The 23,369-nt window shown below is 37.6% G+C and overlaps 1 protein-coding gene, 2 long non-coding RNA genes and 2 gene segments (V, D, J or C); 1 reads left to right on the top strand and 4 right to left on the bottom strand.

The window, feature by feature from the left end:
* The window catches only part of LOC114133914 (immunoglobulin lambda-1 light chain-like), a 38,897-nt gene extending 22,383 nt beyond the window's left edge, over positions 1 to 16,514 (bottom strand). Inside the window, 2 exon segments of the V gene segment in view lie at positions 16,045 to 16,354; positions 16,447 to 16,514. Of these exon segments, the coding sequence occupies positions 16,045 to 16,354; positions 16,447 to 16,498 (362 nt within the window).
* On the bottom strand, positions 48 to 8,889 carry LOC114133910 (ELAV-like protein 1). 5 transcript variants are annotated; one of them, XM_028000065.1, is made up of 7 exons: positions 8,757 to 8,889; positions 5,356 to 5,415; positions 3,491 to 3,671; positions 2,787 to 2,890; positions 2,134 to 2,287; positions 1,766 to 1,991; positions 48 to 1,172 (listed from the first exon to the last, which is right to left on the bottom strand). In XM_028000065.1, exons 2-7 carry the CDS (start codon positions 5,389 to 5,391, stop codon positions 848 to 850), a joined length of 1,026 nt encoding a protein of 341 aa, XP_027855866.1. In that variant the 5' UTR covers positions 5,392 to 5,415; positions 8,757 to 8,889; the 3' UTR covers positions 48 to 847. The 5 variants fall into 5 exon arrangements, with proteins under 5 accessions (XP_027855866.1, XP_027855864.1, XP_027855865.1 ...); XM_028000063.1 differs by having other exon boundaries at positions 3,491 to 3,683; positions 8,757 to 8,887; XM_028000064.1 differs by having other exon boundaries at positions 2,125 to 2,287; positions 8,757 to 8,887.
* On the bottom strand, positions 11,490 to 15,352 carry LOC114133917 (uncharacterized). The gene is made up of 4 exons (XR_003593305.1): positions 14,878 to 15,352; positions 11,825 to 11,972; positions 11,622 to 11,696; positions 11,490 to 11,530 (listed from the first exon to the last, which is right to left on the bottom strand). It is a non-coding gene; the product is annotated as an uncharacterized LOC114133917 (long non-coding RNA).
* Positions 16,515 to 16,938: 424 nt separating the features above from the next.
* On the top strand, positions 16,939 to 18,586 carry LOC114134439 (immunoglobulin lambda constant 7-like). The segment is given in 3 exon segments: positions 16,939 to 16,957; positions 17,102 to 17,206; positions 18,034 to 18,586. Coding segments are annotated over 3 exon segments (453 nt in total).
* Positions 18,587 to 18,854: 268 nt separating this feature from the next.
* On the bottom strand, positions 18,855 to 21,030 carry LOC114133918 (uncharacterized). Its single transcript, XR_003593306.1, has 2 exons — positions 19,917 to 21,030; positions 18,855 to 19,836 (listed from the first exon to the last, which is right to left on the bottom strand). It is a non-coding gene; the product is annotated as an uncharacterized LOC114133918 (long non-coding RNA).
* Between the last annotated feature and the right edge of the window lie 2,339 nt (positions 21,031 to 23,369).

The following is a 23,369-nucleotide window of genomic DNA, read 5'->3' as shown; positions in this document are numbered from 1 at the left end:
ATCACATTAGAAAAATCTTGATTTGTTAGATCTCTCCCTGGCTTTGGTCCATTTTTAGTCTTATTTATTGTATTTTTAATTGTTTTTTTTTTTTTTTAAACAAGACTCATGTAATACAACAAAGAATAAAATATACTTTTAGGGGTACCAAAGCAAAAAGGCTTTTGCTTCTAAGCTCCTCATAGTTAAAATGTTGGTCAGAGGATGAACTAATGTTTTACGTTAGCATCAAAAAGGTTGATAACCAGAGCAACTTCAAACAATAACTGGTTAAAAGTGCTTTGCTCTTTTACGCCAAACAGATCGGTTTTCGATTTATAACAATTTAAGGCATCCGTTTCTATGTTAACAGATCAGATTGTTTTTTTGCTCTATATTAACTACTGAATTGTATTTGCTTTGAACAACTCAGGTTTCCTGTTTAAATCATCTTTGCCCAGTAATGAGCCCGCTGTCGTCCTCATGCTTTCCTAAACGAGAATCATGCAACATATATAACATAACAGTATTTTAGCGTCGGAGAACAATTTCAAAAGTCCGTTTGTGGGATTACGTCTTTACGCACTCAAAATAAACTGAAAGTGAGTGACAATAATAATAATACTCTCCGAAAAGAGTAGAATGATACTGGAAAAACAACAAAGACAAGAAAAAAAATAGACACTGTTTTTAGACAAGTACAAAGGTGCAGAAAACCGAAATTCTCAGTTTACTCTGAATATGATTAAACCAAAAATGTGCCAGGCTTTGGCATTTAAATTCACCTTTCTAAGAAGATAGATAGAGGGGGAAAAAAAGCCTGACAGCACGTTTACTGCACTCCTCTACACCCATTGTCCAAATCACTCTACTTGTGGCCCTTGCTAGTCTTAAAGGACACTTGCAGTATCTTATCTCCGAGCCGGTACCCGTTCAGGCTGGTGATGGCCATGGCCGCCTCCTCGTAGTTTGTCATGGTAACGAAGCCGAAGCCCTTGCACTTGTTGGTGTTGAAGTCACGGATCACCTTGACATTTGTGACTGCGCCGAAAGGGCCGAACATCTGCCACAGGATGCTCTCGTCCGCGTCCTGGCCCAAGTTGTAGATGAAGATGCACCAGCCGGAGGAGGAGCTCCCGGGAACATTCACGCCTCCCATGCCTCCCATATGGTCAACGCCCATCGGAGAAAACCTGGCAACAGCAAGGATTTGCATATACTTAGAAATACCCCTAGAACGGGTTACACTTTGTAACGTTACAACAATTAATTAAGTTAATTGGATTTTGTTAATTGGACCAATGGAAAGCAAGACATAATTGCACATTGGAAGAAATATTAAACTTTTCTGATAAGACTAAAACTGAGATTTTTGCCAACCTATAAAAACAAATATGTGCTTAAGAAACATTGCACATCACATCAACTCTGAATGCTTCTTGCCCACCCATAACACATGGTGGTGGCATCATTATGATGTGGGGTCAGAGTGGAAGAGAAAATAAAGCTAAAAAACTGTAAAACAACATTAAGACTGTAACTTAAAACAGTCAGTCTTAAGAGGCTCCATCAGACACTAAAATTGAATCTGTAGCTGCAGTCAAATGATCTCGACGTAAAAATGCATGCCACACTTTTCAGATCTTAAACAGCAAACAAAATGTGTGTTATCATTTGACCACCTAAAGTCACAATGAAACACTCAAATGTTAAGCTGTAATGTAAGAACATATGACTACGGAGCTTTATTCCAGTATTTTATTCAAATATTTCAAACATTTCTCACCTAAACCGCTGTGCCTGGTGGTGGAGGGGCCCCCCGAAGCGCCGCGACTGATTGTGGTAGAGCTGAGAGATGAGCTGTGTGTTCTTCACCTGGTTCGGGTTGGCCGCAAACTTCACCGTGATCGGCTCGGTGGCGCCGGGCGGTTTCTGGCCGTTCAGGCTCTTCACGGCTTCTTCAGCCTCAGCTCGCTTATCAAACCGGATAAAAGCCACGCCGCGGGACACACCTGGGAACAACAGAGCAAATTGTTACAGCATCAGAAGCACACTTCAGCATGAGAAGGCCCGCGCTCTGGTGGCTTAGGCTTGTAGAAAAGAATAAATGTTTTACAATTTTTGAGAAGCAAGGAAGTCATTCACCTGTCGTACCTGAAGCCTGGTCAACAAGTACTCTGGAATTTATGATATGCCCGAAGCGGGAAAACATTTCTTCCACATCCTTCTGAGTCATGGCCTTGGGCAGACCGCTGATATACAAGTTTGCATCCTTTATTGTGTCAGAGCTGGGCCGTGCATATGAAACCTGGCAGAAGGAATAAATACTAAATCAGCCTAAATTTTGGGAGGATATCAACGAAATTTTAAAAAATTAACCAAAAGAGGCAACAATTGACCAGAAATCTAAAGTGTTTTAAAATAGCAACTTCACTAGAGATACGTTAAAAAAAACATCTTACATCCGAAAAAATAAATTAAAGTAACTTGATAAAAATACGTTTTTTCTGCCTCTGATTTCCCATATTGTCGCTCAGACCAAAAATTACAGCGCCATATCAAAGAAATCCAACTTTTACATAATTACAAAAAAAATAAATATATTAAAAAGTTTAAAAAAAATATACATAAAAGGCCAGTCAAAATCAGACATGTCAGAAAGGGAAGCGAGTGAGTTGTGACGTCACAATCCCTTCGTCAGGCTGACATGTACTAGCTAGTTAGCGGACAGCACAGGAACCACAGGAGAGTGAAAAGAAAATAACATCCTTGCTTTGAGAATTGTAGAACACCTTATTGCACGTTACCTTGATAGTTTTGGACTGTAGCCTTAGTCCATTCAGAGTACTGATAGCTCTTTCTGCATCACTAGGGTTAAGATAGTTAACAAATCCGTACCCTAAACTGTGGCCTAGAGAAAAAAAAAGGAAAACAATAAAATAAAACAAAAAAACGTTGTATAGTTCAAAATAATCTGCAAACAAATATTAAAAACCAAAACAAATCTTAAACATTGCATGGTGTGCAAAATAAACAGACCGTCAAAAGAGAATTGGATTCCTTCCAATAGCAAACTCTTACGGTGGGTCAAAAACTACGAGCAAATTAAGCAGGGAGTAAATCTGAAACAGTTTAAAAGAACAGAACAGGCAAGGAAAGAGAACCCAGGAAAGAGGTCAGATACTAAACCTCATAAAGATAAGGTCATCTACAAAGAAAAGGTCCTAAACACTCAAGATAGAAATCTGACGTTGCTAATGAGAGCTTTTGGTCAAATAAATAAAGTCTAAGCCATTGATTATCTATAAAAAGTGAGTATAACCCATGTAACGTCATTCATTGGTTTGTGAGGGTTACGAGGTCAAGATTAGGCCTTTAGGAGTCACATGATATCTTGCGAGCTTCCTTTGACCAATAAAATGGGTTTTTTTGTTGTTAAATCTACATACTCTATGGTTTATGCCTCGACTTGTTTGTTACGTGTGCGTTTCTTCTTCACAGTTCTGCCTACCTGCCATTTTGTCTCGCACCAGCTTGGCCGACTCGACCTCTCCAATGCTGTTGAAGAGGCTTCGCAGCTCATCTTGAGTCATACTCTGAGGCAGGTAGTTCACTATCAGGTTAGTCTTTGCATCCTTCGCCTCATCCCCGCCCATGTGATCTTCATAACCGTTCGACATCTCATACACGTCCTGCAAGTCAGCCAGTTGGCACCAAAAACAAACATGATAAGCACACAGGGGGTAAACAGAACGGGGAATTGAGAAATACATTATACATGTTTTTCTTTTCTGTATAATGACAATGTGCAGGTTTTAAGACAAAAGAACAGGTTAGTCCCACACAATTTAACACAAGAAATCGATACAAGTTGGTTTGAAAATTAATTCACTTCAAATAGAAATTTCCTTAAGAGAATATTTTAAAATTATAACATCAATCTGAAAGAGACAAATAGCAAAGAGTGCTTTGGATCATTTATGCCATCAAGTGACAATCCAAACTTTTTAATCAGCTTTTATGCAACACTTGTGATAATAAAAATAATCTATGCTTGTGTAAATGTCAGTAAAACCTTTTTCTTAAAGATAAAGATGCACGCATGTCACCCTTCTCATTTTTAATCTGCCTTGTTGCTCATGATTACTGTATGATTTTGTATTAGGGAACCACATATATAAAAACTTTAATCATCATCCCAGTCACTTTGTGCACAACATTTAAAATCACAAACGGCCAGACGCATGGCAGTATAAGTTACTGCTCTCTAAGCAATTAAATCATTGATCAATAATGTGTTTCAATATTTTTTTATTTTATTCAACATAAAAACTTGTGACAATCAGTACAATTAAAAAACATAAATAAATCAGCTTAATACTGTTCTTAACCAAACTTTGTTACCCTTATCCAGTCTTTATATTGACATCCCCATAGGAGGTAGGAAATAAACAGCTGGTGGCATTGTTTTTGATAATACAAAAAGAGCAAAGACGCACTAAAATCAATTTTAATTAAACATTTTTAAGTTGCATTACTCAAACACTGACCAAGATTTAAACTAAGTATGTCTCTCTGAAGACACTAACCAAAGCAGACAAAGATTAAATGAAGAAAATGGAATTTTATTTTATAATAAAATAAATTTTCTACCATACAAGGTAGAAAATGTTCAGTTTTCTGTCAAGTCACAGGAAGGAAGCAGTCCAGCTGGAAATCCTTTGTGCAACCAGAATATTGTAGGAATCATGTGCAGAGCTACACAATCTGTTCTTCTATTCACAAAGACATCACAACACCGTTCCCAACACAGAGTCAGTCTACTTATTAGTTCATTTCTTTCTTTCTTTCTTTATTTATTGCTAAATTGGTCAAATCTAGTTTGGAAAGTTCTCTGGGATCTATTAAAAGCCCACAGCAGGACTAAAAGGGAATGGCGACAGTCTAAAAAGTTCCTACTGCCATTTTCTAAAAGGATGTTTTCAAATTGGATTTTAAGTCAGCTGCTGCCAGCTGACTTAAAATCAAGACTGAAATGGAAACTAATCCATGAGTCAACCTGACTGAGGACCATTCAAATCAGTAAGGGACTGTGATCGTGTATTCCAGTGAGCGAGACCCACAGGATGAAAGAAAGTCCTGTATCAAACCAGTGAAGACGGGAGGAGCTGAGCATGTGTGTGCTTCACATTTACCATAAAGTAGACCCACTTTTACGGAATAAGTACACGCAAAATCGCAAAAAGTCTCTGCTGGGTTAGAAATCAGTGACTGCAATTTGCATTTGACCTTTTGTTGTGTTTTTTTTTTTAGATTTCGCAAACAAGTTAAGGACTACTACGCTGCTTGCAATGGGAGCAGGGGATTAATACTCACTTTAAAGTACTTATTGTGTCCTCGACGAACTGCCATGAAGACACTTCACTGCTCCTGAGGCTGAGCGAAAATAAGACAAAAGTCAGAGAGCGTGACTGCCACGAAACATGTTGGGCTACACTAGAAAGGACAGCACACAACATGGGAAATATTCTGATAACTAAAAACCTGCTCATCTGCTGTTGATTGAAAATAAAATGGTGGTTCTGAACTGACATCCAGAGAAGTTATTCTACAAAGACTAGCAAATGTAATAGTTCATTTCATTCAGACTCAACTGGAAATAACCAAAGTCTTAATCGTGGAGCAATTCCTATCAATATTTGAACATGATGTGGATCGTGAAGATGTAGCTTGTTTGGTAAAAGGATGGTAATGAAATAAGATGAAGAGTGAAAGGAAGTAAAAACAAAATTTACTGAAAAGATCACAAACTCTGTAGGATGACTGTTAAGCCAATGACTGGACGAGTCCCATTTATACAACCATTTTATGATGGGGCAAAGTAATGATACAACCAAGCAAGGTTCCCCCAGAAAACTTAAGCCCAGTGGTTGGGCGGTAGGGCGGTCAGTCATCCAGCGGGCCGTCGTGTTTTTGAGTTAAAATATGTTTGAAGTTGACAGGAAATTTTAAAATATCACTTGATAATCATGTGTTATTGAAAGATTGGAAGATTAATGCCTGAACACCCAACTATAAGGTCTTAAAAAATGCAAAAATTTTTTAAAAAAAGACTTAAATAAATAAGCAATGCTAAGCCTGCTGGCCCGCCAGGATTATATTACACTGAGGGAAACCCTGACCAATCTTTTGCTAAAAAATTAATCTTTGCACAAAAAAAAAAAACCCAACAAAAAAACACTTCATTGAAGTAGAACGCCCTCCTTCATTTTTACTATAAAAGTATCCTTGCAGTTACTGTGGTGCTGTGTAGTCGGGTTTTTCTAATTAAAGAAGGCGAACTATAGCACTCCAAAACCACTACAAAATAATATTAATTTGAAGCCATAGAAAACACAGAAATAGCAAAGAAAAGTGAGTCCAAACAATCCACTGGAGGCTTTCTCGATGTTCAGAATTAAACACGCCTTCAAAACCTTAACTGGACATTGTTTTAAATGAACATGTGAAAGGTGTGACACTATGAGAGTTTACAGCACTCTGAACATTGCAACAGTTGCTGGTCATTTACTTCATCATGATTTTCTAATATTGTGCGGCCTTAGTCAGAGGTCTTGTTTCATAATAACCAAAGAGGTCAAAAATGATTTGACCAGCAACCAATAGAAATAAGATAAAATCTTTACAATAATACCCAAATAAAATATAAGTAAAGCATTTTTATGATTAATGTCCATTAATTATCAAACTACTTAACTATCAGGATAAGTAAACTACAAGAAAATGGTTAAATACGCAGCCACTAAAAGGTGTGTGCAGGTATTTATAGGTTTGGTTAAATGATAGTTCTTGGGTAGAAAAACAGAGGTAGAAATTCAAACAGAGACAATAATCATGCATTGGTAAATCAAGTAGGAAGAAATCTATAAACAAATTATGATCAGGGAATTAGGCTTACACAATATTAGAAAAGATTCAATATGTGATAATATCTAACAGCATGACTTCCAATAAATTAGTGAAAAAGTAAATATCAATGCTAATACAGAAGACTCGTACAAGTAATGAGTCTTCCCAACTACTAGAAAAGGGATGCAATTGTTTCCATTACAATAAGGCTTTCTTGAAAAAGCAGCTTTTTGGTGCACTCTGTTGTTTTAGCATTAAAACAACTTAGTTGTTATTTCTTACTTGACCGCCTTTTAAAGTTCTGACACGTGACGCAATAAACAAGTGTATCCAAATATATTGCAGGAATATATAGCTTAAACAACAAGGTACGTAATTACCTATCATGTATGGGAACCCTAGCAGTTTGTTGGGTTCCCATACTTTCACAAAACTATATTTAAGTACAATTTTAAGAAATAAATTTTAAAAACACAAACAAACAAAATCAACCAGATATTCTGAAAATTTCCCCCTACCAAATACCTGCTAAACACCAAAAATAAACACAATTGATACACAAACCAACCTAGGCTACACAAGGTCCCTATGAACTTTAAAAATGTGCTCATCTCGTTTTGATATGTACCTTTAACATTTACAATTGAAAAGAATGCATAAAAAAGCTATTTTCTTTCATTTCATTGCTCAAGATGTAACAAAACCCACTGTTTACTTATTTATCTTTAAAAAGTAGAAAACTAATCAAATATAGTATATCACTATATTTGTTCAATATTTCATTGGACTATCTAGAAAATCTTTTAATAATTAAGAATGATTGTGATATAGTCACAACTTATCACATAATCCCAGAATTTCTGCTTTTCAAATGCTGCAACTATTTTTAACTTGCACACATAATCTTGATGGGATTTATTTATAGCATTTTATAGGTATATTTGTCTATATCTACCATATTTTATGGTAGATAAGTCCAATATCTACCATAGGATTAGACTGTAAGTGATACAATGGTTTTGCAATGGGAAACTATGGAAGATGGAAGATTAAGATCAAAGATTTTGGAGGAAAAACATGCAAATTTAATGGAGCACTGGGCTTTGATAACATCACTGCCCCAGTAAATCGTATTATTCCAAATCAAACAAATGCCACATTTCCAAAACCAATTCTGGTCCGACTATAATGCAAAACCGAATCGGTTGTCTTAATAACGATGCCGTTGCCATGGTGTAAAACAACATCCTTTAAGACCAACAGTTTCCAAACTGGCCGGTAGCAAGACGTGTTTTTTTATTCTCTGCAACTTTACAGAGGCTCCAACAAGCTAATGAGGATATCTACTTGAGTTTGCCGTTTTATATTCCTAGCCAATGCCGTTTTCTTGGACTCAATAGTGCGCAGAGGCCTGAGTAGCATTACAATGAATTACTGACTAGCATGCTAGCAAGCTGCATGCGTTCGTTCCCGCTCAGAAAGATAATAGGCTTCGAGGTGAGATTACACTAAAACTAAAGTCAAAAGAATTTGCCACTTCAATTGGAATAATGACCACAAACATCGCAAAGATTAAGAGGAAACGTGTCTATCTGACAGAGATTTGCTAGGTTGACGCGAAGCACCGCGTCCCCATTTTAGAGAGCGAGTTGTCAACGTTCATCTGTCGCGGCGCGGAAACCCCAGCGGCCTGCTAGCAGGCCTCGGATGCTAACAGCGCTAGCCGTCGGCTACCTGGGCCCAAAAACCAGCATGGCGCTCACTCGCGTTTTATAACCTTTGCGAAACCCCAAACCTAGAAACAGACCAGTAACGCGTTTCGATAAAAAAAAAAGAAAGAAAACAAAGTGAACATTGCAAATTCTTACCAGCTGTATGGGGTACTTGCAGTTTGTACTCCCCGCTCCTATTTCTATTCCTTCTCGAGAACGTTCCCTTCAAGTCGGCCTCACGTCGAGAAGAAGCAGAGGAAGGAGGACGTGACGACGCGACGCCTCTGCAGGACACACTCTGCATGGTCCTAACTTGGCCGGTCTCCAGAATCTCCAGTCAACGCTAAACTAATTTAAAATCCACACCAGAAAACTACGATTTATTATGTGTTTTTATGTGTTCATTGCAAGTTAGAAAAAAAAACATTGCGAATATATTTACATCTACTGGAGACAGTGATAATGCTTTGAAATATAAAATTATTAACAAGCCCCGTTTTCTTTTATAAAACGTTGGGTATGAAGTACAACTTAATTTTCAGTTTTAAAGAGGGTTCAACTTTAAATAAATAAATGAATAAAATGCATCCTATTGCACTTATGGTGGATGGATGACAGTGTGCATTGTGCAAAAGCAGACAATATCTATAAACAACAAGAGATGTATATTCAGAGCACAAAATGCAGCAAAAGCTACTTAGGTTTATTCAGTTGTATTTATTCACGAGTCAAATATCAGCATTTGGCACTTAAAAAAAAACATACAAATACATTTACCCAGAACCAAACAATAGATCCAGAGCAAGATTAATCATCTTTTTGATGTAAATGATCCATGTGATTTTGATTGCAATAATATTTAATTCCTGAAACAACGGTGGGGCCACTATTGTTTGGCAGTTTAATTTCCCTTTAGAAAAGTAGCAAGTATTTTTGAATTGAAAAGCTATTTCATATTTGTCTAGGTGTTACTCAGTGCTTGATAGTTAAAACGTTCTTCCATCGTTATCATCTGTGCTGCCATGTAAAGCAAAACCACCTGCATAATAGAAAAGGGAAAGCAAGGTTTAGTTATCTGCCTAAATATAAATCATTACAAAAAAATAAAAACTATAATGAAATAAGGGGTAAATTGCACTATGCTTCAGGGTTGTTCGCGAAAGAGAAAATGAAATACTTCGGGTGTTCTTTTTGCAATCCTGCATGTCTCGTACTTTTTGCTTGGGGTTTTTTTAAATCACCAAAGTTTGCTGTTGTATAATAATTCCACTTTGGGGGGAAAAAAACATCATATAAATCCTGAAAGTTTATGATGTGTGCAAAAGTTATCCTTATCCATTATCCTAAATATGACACAAACTTAGATGTGTCAGAAGGTGTTGTAAATGTCAGAGGGCATGTACGGCTCCATTACGCACTGGAGTTTATAACCAAAGATACAACTGTTCTTTCACCTTCTGATTCTATAAAGGTAATAAACTGACATCATCTTGTGGAAACTCTTTTGTCATTTGAGATGCAGTTAGATAATAAAAAAAACTTCACGGTCAGAGCTAATGTACATGTGAAAAAGTATTTTCCTCCTTACAGATTTCTTTTCTCTTTGTTTCTAGACATATGTGAATGTTTGAGCTCCAACAATTTTAAATTCAAAGATAGACAGATTAAACAAAAAACTAAATTTTGAACAATGATTTCTTTAATTAGAGGGGAAAAAGCTATTCAAACCAAAATTGCCCTATATGTGAACATATAATTGCTTTGCTTGTTAAATCATGAATTTTTGGATCAAGCCACACCCAGGGTTCATAATAATGCCTGACATAAAAACAAACAAACCCCTTTCTTAGAACCTGGCTGACAACATGAAGTAGGCAGAAACAATATTCTCAAAATATTACATCAAGCCCCAATAGAAGACATCTGAGAATAGGTGAGAAACAAAGTCTTTGACCTTCTTAAATCTGAAACTGCTGAAGCATCACCAAGTCTACTTCTAAATAGATTTTAAAAAAAGCAACAAAGACAAAAACTGAAGGTTTTTGAGAGCCAAAACCTCAAATCTGATTGAGATTTTGAGAGCCTGTGATCTGACCGTAAACAAGATATTCATGCTTAAAAATCCTTCTGTCATGACTGAATTAAAATCATCCTGCAAAGAACAACGTGCCCCAACTCATCCACGGTGATGTAAGAGACTCATTTACAGATTGTCAGAGTCTTATTTTTTACTACGTATATACTGTATGTCAAATTAAATACACACTGATAAAGGCTTAAAGACTGTTATTAAATGCTTTGTACAGACCTCAGTCAGAAACCCCAGGAGGGACGTCCACATGATAAACCTTAGGATGAACTGAAAAGCCATCTCCACCTTCACCTGACAGCCCTGGAAAAAGAAAAAGACACATTCAGTAGGAAAGTTACAGAAATACAAGTGAGAAGTGGCCTTTATGGCCTGCATGATTGATGCAGTTTTATCTACCTGATGGTAAAGCTGCCATGGCTGGTACACACTGCCTTTACATGAGAGGAACGTAGAGTTGCAGCAGCTGCGAGGAACCGCATCTCCAGCGGTTTTATTGAACCAAGAGCTGTCCAGCCAGTCAGTGTAGTTTCTGACCCCGCAACAATGGAGCTGATGCAGATCAGTTCATTAAGTTGGTTAAAACATTTCAGTAAAGATTTTGATCATGATTGCCCGCTTTGCAGTATGTCTGGAATGGGGACAGTATATTTCTGAACAGAAAATCATTTAAAATCTTAACCCAACGTTAAGGAAGGACAATGGATTTTACGTCTTTATTCTGACAACTTAAGAACCTCACCTCCTCTTGAGTAACGTCAACAATCCGAGAGTTTCTGTCCTGACTGCTGCCTGTGTATTTCTGAAACACCTCGCTGAGAGACGCTGTGTCGGAATCCAACTAAACAAGAAAGTAAGCAAGAGAAAAATTGAGCTCGCACCTTCAGGTCAAGACGACTCAAAAAGGACGAACATTTGTGCAGGTGGAGCACCTTTCTGGAGTGGACGTAGGCCAGAGCAGAGGCCGTGCTTCCCAAGCAAAAGATCACAACCAGCAGATACACAAACTGGAGAAGAAAATGTTTCAGTACAACGCAGACAAAACTCCCATTATACATGCATTTACCCACGGTGGCGGGGATAAACCTCACCAATCCTTGCAGACAGCGGGAGTCTCTGAGGCTCAGCCACGTACCGAGGAAACCGGTGAAGAGCAAGAACGCAGCGCTGCAGGTCGTGAAGACTACCGGGAGGAGGATGTAGGTCTGAGAAAAAAACAAGCTGTAGTGTCTGTACTTCATCAGCAGGGAGACGCCGCTCATGGCCATAACCATCCCCACAACCTTGCAAAGGAAAAACAAAACTAAATTGTATTATAATTAACATTTTGGGGAATATCTTTACACGCTATAAACCACAGGTGTCAAACTCCAGTCCTCGAGGGCCAGTGTCCTGCAGTTTTTAGATGTGCCTCAGGTACAAAACTCTGGCATGAAATGGCTTAATTACCTCCTCCAGATCAGTTCTCCAGAGCCTTGCTATTGATCTAATTATTCTATTCAGGTGGTGCAGCAGAGCCACATCTACAAGTTGCAGGACAGCAGCCTTTGAGGACTGGAGTTTCACACCCAGGAACAGTTTTCATGCTGTAGATTGAGAGGAATGTTGATGTCTATATAGTCCCATAGAAATTTCTTTTATTCATGGAAAATAAGACAGTCACTGAAATTTGCATTTCAACATTTGTTTCTTTTGATCCTATCCTTTCTAATACTTAAAGATTTGTAATTTCAGGTTTTCTCTTTCATTTCCTGTAAAGCACTTTGGATTGTCTTATCCAGTAAAACTAATCTTTCTCCAACATTCACAAACATAATGTTAAATGGTTAATTGTTAACCTTTTAATATTTTTATCATGTTATGATCATGAACTTATTATAAATCTGATTAGGATCCATAGACAGAGTGGTGCTTTATTATCAAATAGAATAAAAGAAATGTCTTCAAAATCTCTTACCAAAACAAAAAATCTGATAAAGTGAGGTGTGAGATTTTATCCAGCCATTACTCTGAAAACTTCAAGCAGAAATTATTGGAATTAGTAATTTAACCAAATTGTTGTTTATCTTTCTTAGGATCCTGAGTTTTTCTGAGGTTTATCATTCTGTCTTCCTTAGACTCTTCCTGTGATTAGACCAGCCTTGTTTCTGTTTTACTTCATTTCAGTACTTTGTGATTCTAGTTTGTTTATTTCTAGTGTCTAGTTATTTCTTGTGGTTTAGTTTAACTATGTTCCCTATATCTACTCAGTCTTCAGTTTTCTATGCTGTCCCTCACCCGCTGTGTCACTTTCCCTCTCGCTCTCCTCAGTCTGCGTTCTGCTCTCTCCTCACACCTGTAGTCATTTAGCCAATCAGCCCAGGTCCATTGTTCCACATTCCCTCTCCCAGTACTTAAATACTTCTTCTCATCTCACTCTTTGCTGGTTCATCCTGTTATACCCTCTTATTTTACCCATCTGTTGGCTTTTTCCTTGGATTTATGTTTTTTGCTCTGCTCTGGCTCCCTGTGTTGTTGTTTTTTTGTAAGTTTTTCATCATTTCCTCATTAAGATACAAAATCTGCTTGCCGCCTCGGCCTCTCTGCATATGCGTCCACCATCAAACAGACATATCATGGCAATCTTAGTATAAATACATCTGTCTTTGAAGGTTTCCCAGATTTTTCACAGCAACATGAGTGAACAAATGCCATCATGTATGGCAGAGTTAGGTTTTAAATAGCTGCTCACGTAAACTGACAAGACAGGCAAGGAGAACATTAAGAGAAGCAATCAAATCAGTCAAGTTTATCTGTATAGCACATTTCAGCAACAAAGCAGTTCAAAGTGCTTTGCATCATAAAAACTGAATAATGCAAAGTCATAAAAGACACCATACAGTAAACCAGTAAACCTTACATTTTGTCAAGTGCCATCGTTGCACTTCAAAATGTTGGTCAGTGTTTCAGTTTGAATGATTCAGAAGCAAATCTAAACAGGTGATCAAAATGCTAAAAGCTCAGATGGGAGAATCTGTTGAGAGGATTGGTGGGGCATTCTCCAAATCTCAGTTTTGGATTTTGAAATACGAATTTAACAGAATGCCTCAAGCCAGCGTGACTCATGAGCTGAGACGTCAGTCTGGATGTTTAATGGTTCACCGGGAAAGATGTGCTACTGCAACTGACAGGAGAGGTGGCTCCAGTATTATTTCAGGAGGACTAAATACAAATAGCTCTCTGCTTTTTTTTCTTTTTCCAGATTTTTATTCGCTGAATTATTTTAACATGCACAATTGAAACCAGATATTTACCTAGACTTTCTGAAATATAATGTTTTTGCCTGATTGTCTTTGTCCATTAGGGTTAACTATATTATTTTCTTTAATAAAAAGTGATATTGGCAAAAATAAATACATACATAAATAAATAACACATATAGCAAAAATGACATAGGTCGTTGTTTTAGGAATGTTAAGATGTTTAAATTAGTAAAAGGAAATATTTTCTACGTGGCGATTTATCCAAGTGGTGTTAGTCTGATTTCATGTGAGACATTGAGGAAAATAAAATATCATGTCTCCTTTATACCAACAGGTGATCTGTGTTCTTCCACTTCATTTCTGCACTACTTTTTGCTGCTTTATCACATAAAATCCCAATAGAAAGCGTGTAAGTTTGTGGTTATAACATCATTACTTTTATGTTCATATGATTGGCAGATTCAGTTTGAGTATCATATGTATCCTTTCCACATGAACTGAATCTGTGTATAGAAACTGTAGAAACAGTTCACCCCACGTTGCGCTCACATGATGCGTCACATGATAAAAGAGTCAGACGAGAAAGCTGTGAGTACATTACGCGAGTATAAATAGCAAGAACCAAGAAGTGAGGCCCTTTTATTTTCGGGAGCTTCGTGTTTAGTTTCACTATAGGAACAAATCGGGGGAGAAAAGGAAATTAGTGTAAATATAGCTAAAAGTATAAAGGCAGAGGTAGGTAATGCTTTTAAATAGAAAGACTGAAAAGAGAAAATCTTACCCAAAGAAGTTGACACATTAGCTGAAGTATTGTTTTTAGCGGGTTTCCTCTCCAATCACACATTTTTAATCTCTATGGTTAAAAAGAGATTAAGATCGGCTTCCTGCCGATGTGAGGATGACAGGAAGAAAACTACAGCATATCGCTCCTGTGCAGAAAACACACCTGACTATTGAGAAGGAGTGGACACTTTGATGGTGCTGTCAGTCCGTGCAAACGTCCTTTCCTGTAACTAATTTTAAAAAAAATTCTTCCCCTGAAATGCGGAAAAGCCCGTCTGGGTTGATTTAGACCCAGCCCATCAGCTTGGCATTAGTTTTTCGGAGTTAATAAAAGAGGTAAAGTCAGTTCTCTGACAGATGATGTTTCCGTTTCTTTCACGTTCACATGAAAAATGGAAATGATTTTCTCTCTCTTTTTTTTACACTGCTATAATTTCCCTGAACATGCTACTATTGACTCCAATGTTTAATCAAGAGCGCCCTCTAGAGGATTAAGTGAACAATAATAAGAACAGCGGGCTGCACAGTGCGCAGTTTGTAGCACTGTTGGGTTGCAGAAGGAAAGGCCTGGGTTCGATTCCCAGCCCGGGGTCTTGAATGCATGGAGTTTGCATGTTCTCCCTGTGGATGCGTGGGTTCTCTCCCACAGTCCGAAAAAAAAAGAAAAGAAAAAAGACTGGTAGGTCACACCTAAATTCTCCCTAGGTGTGAGTGTGTGTGTGTGTGTGTGTGTGCATGGTTGTTTGTCCTGTCTGTCTCTGTGTTGCCCTGCGATGGACTGACGACCTGTTCTGGGTGTAACCCCCCTCTCGCTCGTTGACCGCTAGAGAAAGGAACCAGCACCTCCTGCAACAAAAATAGGGAGAAGCTTGTATGATAATGGATGAATGCCAAGGAGACAAATTAATGGCTTACTTATATGTTTGCTGACCTAAAGAACTGATAGAGCCTTAGAGAAATACTATGATGGTTAAACTTCTTCCTATATGGTGCTAATAGATGCTTGATAAATGATCTAACTGATTAAAGCTATAAAATAATCATAATAATAATAATCTAAAATAATCAGGTTCAGTGGTCTGTATCAGAGTCTGAAGAGTTGGAGTAAAAATGGCATGAAAGGTTGTTACTTTATTGTGATTCATTGAGCTTTTAGTCTGTGGAAAAAGCATAAATAGAAGAAATATTAAACTGAGAAACAGATGGTGAGGTTTCATCTCTGTGTTCAGTGGTCTGTATCAGAGTCTGTTCAGTTTCTGCTCTAACAGCTCAGAGTGTCTGCAGTCTGACTGAGGGAGGTTTTTGTACAGCTACTAATCACTGTGTGAACACTGAGGCATCATCTATTTCATGGTAACTCTGACAGTAATAAACTGCAGCATCTTCAGCCTGAACTCCACTGATGGTCAAAGTGAAGGCAGAGCCGCTTCCACTGCCACTAAACCGAGCTGGAGTTCCTGACTGGAGTTTATTCACCCAATATATCAGGAGCTTTGGAGGCTGTTCTGGTTTCTGCTGATACCAGGACAAAAAATCGTCATTGTAAACATCCTGATTTGTTGTACAGCTGATAGTGACAGTGGATCCTGGTGTAAATGTCTCCACTGCAGGTTGAGTCACAGTGATCTGAGCTCTGCATCCTGCAGACAAAAACAAATCCTTCATTTGTCAGCAGAAAGAAAGGAGAGAAAAGGCAGCACATCATGTTAGAAATGTTGCTGAGTGAATGAACCTGTAAAACAGCAGCAGGTCAGCGTCCAGATGAGGATGGTGATGAGGGTCATGGTGCTTGCTGCTTCTGCTGGCTTGACTGACAGATCTGAGTCCTGCAGTGTTGAACTCACAGGACTATAAACCTTCTCAGTTCACTGGAGGATCAGCTTACCATGCAAAGCCTCCACTCTATGGAAATCATTTCTCTGCTCTCAGCACCAGACAAACAGAGACACTGAACCAACACTAATAGATACTGGATTTAAAACTCTGATCATCTTATTGGAATAGAAGAAAATCAAACAGAAACAACATGAAGGATTTTCAGTTCTTGGATTAAAATTAAATCTGTCTTGGACATCCTAGGATTATTTTACTCTGTTTCTAAAACTCACAGGTAAATATATTATATATCAATGTAAGCTGATATTTTTATAATCTTTTTATTAATTAAGTTACATTGAAAAATAGTTTTAGCTTTTAAACATAATAGAAGCTGAATTGTTAAACAATGTTGCACAAGATGGAAAGTAACTCTTGATTCTCATTAGTGATAAACCAAAAATATTCTCTTAAATTATAAAGCAATTTAAAGCTGAATTAATGTTGAATGATTTGCAGATTAAATAAATTTTAAAGTGGGATTTTTATTGCTTTAATAAACATAATTTCAGCAGCTAGATGTCTACTGACAGTGCAGGAGGTTTTTGTACGGCCTCTCAATGAGTTTGTATCACTGTGGGTCACTTTTGGTGGAGGAACCAAACTCATCGTTAACTGTAAGTATCACCATTTAATTTTATATAATTTATATAATAATAAGTTTTAATTATTCTTTAATATGATCAAACATTATTATTTTTGTGAGCATTTTATGTGTTTTTTTATTTGTTGTGACTTTGTCAAAAGATGCAAGATGTTACCATTAGGTCAAACAGTTTATATTTAATAAATTTTCATGTATTTTATTCTGTTTACCACATTATGTGATTATTTAAAACAAACATTACATCAGTTTTCTATTTTTAAATTAAATAGTCATATATTCTTTTTAGAGTTTAGCAAAGGTTCTTTGCTAAACCACCAAAATGTCCATAAATTTAAAAAAATTAATGCATTAAAATCTGTTGGCAGTGCTTGTGATAAAAATTTAATAAATAAAGTTAAATTATAAACTTTATTTTGAGCAGTTTAAGTTTCCAGTCGGTTAACTTGTTGCAGTAAAGAGGAAGTGAAACAGACAGATGGAAAATCTTTATCTGTGATCAGCCATTTTGTTTTCATGAACCAAATCTTTACAGAGCCAATATATTTACAGTCAAATGTTGCTTTATTCACATTTATATCTCATGTCATGTTGCTCTTTTTATTCCAAGTCCTGACGAGTCGAGGTCAGAACATTTCAGCTCTGATGTGTTTTTATCTAGAAGCTCCAGAAGATTTTAACGTTAGTTTAAAAACCTGAAAATGAAATAAACATGGATTAATTAATCCCAGCCTCTAAATCATCCGTCTCCTCAGTGTTATTATAATCCACTATGATATCTGTGTGTCCTGACCAGCAGACGTTGATCTGCTCCTTGTGTGTCTCTGCTCTCCCCTCCAGCCGGCCCCACGGTCAGACCCTCAGTCTCTCTGCTGCCCCCCTCCTCTGAGCAGCTCTCTGGGGGCTCGGCCACGCTGCTCTGCCTGCTGAGCGGCTACTCTCCTCAGGGAGCCCAGGTGAGCTGGGAGGTGGACGGCACGGCGGTGACAGAGGGGGTCCTGAGCAGCTCAGAGGAGGAGAAGAGCGGACGCTACGGCAGCAGCAGCACCTTAAGCCTGAGCCAGGAGAAGTGGATGAAAGGAGAGCTGTACTCCTGCAGGGTGCAGCATGAGGGCCAGAGCCAGGTCCAGAGCATCCGAAGGAGCCAGTGTGAGGGCCAGAGAGGCTGACTGAGGCCCAGAGCAGGAGCTCTTAGTGGGAGAGCAGCAGGAAAAACACCTGCTGCTCTCATCAATAGGAGCCTGGATGAAGACAAACTAAAGCTTGTGTGACGCTGAACTAAACTGCTGAGAAACGTTCAACAACTTAGACTAATGTGTGAAGCTCAGCAGCTGGATGTGAGTGGGATTCATTTGCTGTGTGTTTCAATAAAGCTTGCTCTGATACATTATAATGGAGAGTGTTTCATTACTGTCATGACAAGAAGAAGAAAGTTGATTTTTATCAAGAGTGACACTTTAAATAATGGTCATTAAGATAATTCAACAACAAGTGATAAAATCAAAGGAGATAGTTTTACTTTTCAACACTCTTTGCAATATTTGATGTCTGTATTTATTGTAAAACTTTTAGATCAGAAATGTCATCAGAAAAAAACATAATTCTCTGTGTCTGTGATAATCATGTCAGCTAATTTTTGTTCAAGTGAGAACAGACAAAAATTTCTCACATTAATAAATCTTCAGTTTATTGAATATTAAAGATTTCATCAACATCTATTATTTAAAATAAAAATACTTTCAATAAATGGCGTTCCACTTTAGTTTTAGTGTCAGATGTTCCTCACTGAGTAAACTGTGTTGCATTAAATGAATAAAGACACACAGTGATCCTCCTTGGATTAGTTCAGGAAAATTACATCAGACATGTCCATCATAGTAATTTTGAAAATCAATTTATCCTGATACTTTAATTAATCAAACCAATAGGCAACCAGTTTGATTACTGATGTTTAATAAATATTTTGTTCACCTCAAACTCCATGCTGCAGTAAATAGAGTTTTTACAGCAACCTGATATATTTTCTGTGTTTAATGAACATATAAAATTTTCTGAGACTTTAGTCTCATGAGTTGTAAAATAATTTCTGATGAACATAAGTGATGTTATTGGGACATATTCTACACTCTGAGTTTATTTAAAACTCACATAAATGTTGATCTCTATTTTCAATAAATAAATACATTGTTATTTTCTTCCATTAACATTACAGCATGAACTTCACTTGACTGTAGATCCTAGTTCCAGTCGGCAGCAGAAACTCACAGCTGCTGCACAGTGAACAGTCTGTGGTCTGACTGAGAGGTTTTTGTACGGCTACTAATCACTGTGTGAACACGTAGTCAACATTTACTAAATACACACCCATACAGTAATAATCTCCAGCATCTTCAGCCTGAACTCCACTGATGGTCAAAGTGAACTGAGGCTCTGATCCACTGCTGCTGAAATGACTGGGAGTATCAGATTGACGGCTGCTGATTTTATAAAATAACAGTTTGGGAGGCTGTCCAGGTTTCTGCAGGTACCAACTCAGATCATCATCAACTCCTTCACTGGCTGAGCAGCTCAGAGAGACCGTCTCCCCCAACGCCGCTGACTTCACTGCTGGAGACTGAGTCACAGAGGGATTACCATCTGATCCTGCAGGATGGAGAAAGTAGAAAACATTTGACCGTCTTTCATCTGAGAACAAATGAAAACAGAAGCTCGTCGTTCCTCACCTTGCAGCTGCAGCAGCAGCGTGATCAACAGAGGACTCAGTAACATCATAGCTGAGAAAAGTTTGACCGTCAGACTGCAGAGGAGCTTCTCTGAGTTTCACTTTAAACTGATCCAGGAGCAGCGAAGCAGAGCAATCATTCAAAGCAGCAAACAGTCAAACAGACACCTGGTGTGTGAGGAGATGAAAGGTGAGTCAGATGCAAAATACAAGGATTAAATATTTATTTATGTATTATCTCAGTACATTTGCCTTATAAAGAATAAAAGTGAAGTTTTACAATTTGTTTTGCCTCATTGCATAAACAAAATAAATTCTGTCCATTCTCAACTAAAGGAAAAAGTTTGGATTCCTGTGTCTTTGAAAAGGTTTGCAGCTTTATTCAAGTTTGATGATTTAATTGAAGGTGTGACATATTTTGCTTTTGAGGAAAAGTCTCTGGATAAATGTGGTTCAGTTCACTAAGAAATGAAAAAAATGCAACAACCTTGTTTATTAAAAGACTAAAAGATGTACCCAACATGTAAGAAGATGTTTTTGGTAATTAGGAAACATTCAATGGTCCACTAAAGGCCCCTGAACCTCCCTTTGGACACCCTGCCTTATGTTGTCAGTGGTTGTTTGTGTTTCGTGAAACATTTGAATCAAAACTGACGTTGTTTCTTTTACCAGATCACATTTACAAGAAAATAATCATTTTCCTAGTGAAACTTAAGAGGAAACCACTAAACTGTTCAGATAAATTCAACCTCATTTAGTTTTTAACTTTATGCTGCAAACATTAAGGGAACATTTATAGAAGTTTAATTTGATTTACCTTCCAAATTAAAATTATGTTGGTAATAAAAAGCTAAAAATGAACTATGTTGTGTTTGCTAAAACAAATGGACACAGAAACATACACATTCATAATGGACTTTGTTTTGATTGTAAGAAACCATTCATATAAAAGAGATAATATTAATTGTAGTTAATTATAAAGATTTACTGCTGAGGCCTTGGTGAGGTTTCATCTCTGTGTTCAGTGGTCTGTATCAGAGTCTGTTCAGTTTCTGCTCTAACAGCTCAGAGTGTCTGCAGTCTGACTGAGGGAGGTTTTTGTACGGCTACTAATCACTGTGTGAACACGTTGGCACCATTTACTACATGGATACTTTTACAGTAATAAACTGCAGCATCTTCAGCCTGAACTCCACTGATGGTCAAAGTGAAGGCAGAGCCGCTTCCACTGCCACTAAACCGAGCTGGAGTTCCTGACTGGAGTTTATTCATCCGATATATAAGATTCTTTGGAGTTTCTCCTGGTTTCTGCTGATACCAGAACATACATTGATCACCAGAACATCTTGCTACAGCTTGGCTTGTCTCACATTTCAGTGTGACAGTGGATCCTGGTGTAAATGTCTCCACTGCAGGTTGAGTCACAGTGATCTGAGCTCTGCATCCTGCAGACAAAAACAAATCCTTCATTTGTCAGCAGAAAGAAAGGAGAGAAAAGGCAGCACATCATGTTAGAAATGTTGCTGAGTGAATGAACCTGTAAAACAGCAGCAGGTCAGCGTCCAGATGAGGATGGTGATGAGGGTCATGGTGCTTGTTGCTTCTGCTGGCTTGACTGACAGATCTGAGTCCTGCAGTGTTGAACTCACAGGACTATAAACCTTCTCAGTTCACTGGAGGATCAGCTGACCATGCAAAGCCTCCACTCTATGGAAATCATTTCTCTGCTCTCTGCACACTCAAAGTGAAAAATCTTGTGACCAGAACTGAGGTAAAGTGGTTTAATTTTTAACCATTTATATTAAAAGTAATGTATCCAAATTGATACTGTATCCATTGCAGATTTTTGTGTGTCTTGTTTTGACTAAAAGTCAAATATGATTTACTGAAAAACTCTTAACCTTCCCCTCATTTTGTTTTTAGTTTTATGTAAAATGTGCTCGATTTATTTATAAATTTCCTATACTGATCCTCTTTAGCTCTTGCTAAAGTGCCCAGATGCACCTTATTGTTCAGGTCAGGAAAATTCTGAATCTATTCTGATTTAATTATTTATACACTTTTTAGTAATGATTAGAAAATACATATTTCTAGTAAGAATGGATGTGAAGCAATGTATTTTTTCATATTTCTACTTCTAATAGGTAACAATATGTTAATTTTGTGCAGGATAAAGGAAGTAATTGATGCATTAAATAAAATAAACAGAACATTAGGTTGTTGCTGTGAGTCGTGTTAAATAAGTCTTGAAGCTTTATCTTTACCACCTTATCTGGGACAAAGTTGCTGCTTGTTTATTAATACAACTGTTTGCATAAAAGCACAAAGAAGACAAAATCTACACTCTCTCACCTTGACCATCTTTTAGTATTTTGGGAGGTTTAAATCAACTAAAAATTGTTTTGTTTTTTTTCTTTTTTGTTTGTTTTGTTTTTAAATTAAATGTGAATGTTTATTACATGACAGAGGTTTATTTCCCATTCCTGTAAGTCAAAGCTCTGTGTGTGTGTTTGCACGTGTGTGTGAGAGACTGTTCCTGTAAGCAGTGGTGCATCATATCCGTCTCCTTCCACCCAGATGTCTGATCTGTGGGAGGTTTTTGCACGGCTTTGTAACACTGTGTGCGCAGGCCTATGTATGCACCCATACAGTAATAATCTCCAGTATCTTCAGCCTGAACTCCACCGATTGTCAGAGTGAACTGAGGCTCTGATCCACTGCTGCTGAAATGACTGGGAGTATCAGATTGACGGCTGCTGATTTTATAAAATAACAGTTTGGGAGGCTGTCCGGGTTTCTGCAGGTACCAGCTCAGATCATCATCAACTCCTTTACTGGCTGAGCAGCTCAGAGAGACCGTCTCCCCCAACGCCGCTGACTTCACTGCTGGAGACTGAGTCACAGAGGGATTTGCTGCCAGTCCTGTTGAACAAAATTTAATTTAATAAAAACCATAAATGCAGAACATCCGTTATTAAATGCGTCTTCTCCAATTTCCTTGCTCACCTTGAAACTGGATTGCCAGAATAGGCAGCAAAATCAGAGCCATCTTCATTGTGGATGTTTGCAATAAGATAAAATAATGTGCTACAAAACTGACCACACAGCTTAGCGCTTTAATAAGGCCTGATGTTCAGGGAAGTGCAGCTGTTATTCAAATTATTACATGGGTGAATGCAGAGCAGTCCAGCTGGAACCGAATGAGAAGTATCAGTTTCTGCAAAGTACAGCACAGACAGATGCTGCCCTCTTGTGTTGAAATGAAGGGAATATGATTAAAATAAGATGCATTTACATAGTGCATCTAAATTTACTCTTTATGAATGAGTTTCTCTAAATGTATGGAAGATTCTTAATTTTTTATTCAAGATTAAAAGAAAATTCCTCTAAATTTTAACAGGAAGTCAGTGATGTAAAGCCAGCTCTCTCTTGTAAAAGATGAGCTGCCGCCTTT

Source organism: Xiphophorus couchianus, chromosome 19 (assembly GCF_001444195.1).
Source record: "Xiphophorus couchianus chromosome 19, X_couchianus-1.0, whole genome shotgun sequence".
Classification (NCBI taxonomy): Eukaryota; Metazoa; Chordata; class Actinopteri; order Cyprinodontiformes; family Poeciliidae; genus Xiphophorus; species Xiphophorus couchianus.
This window is presented reverse-complemented; position numbering and strand designations above follow the sequence as displayed.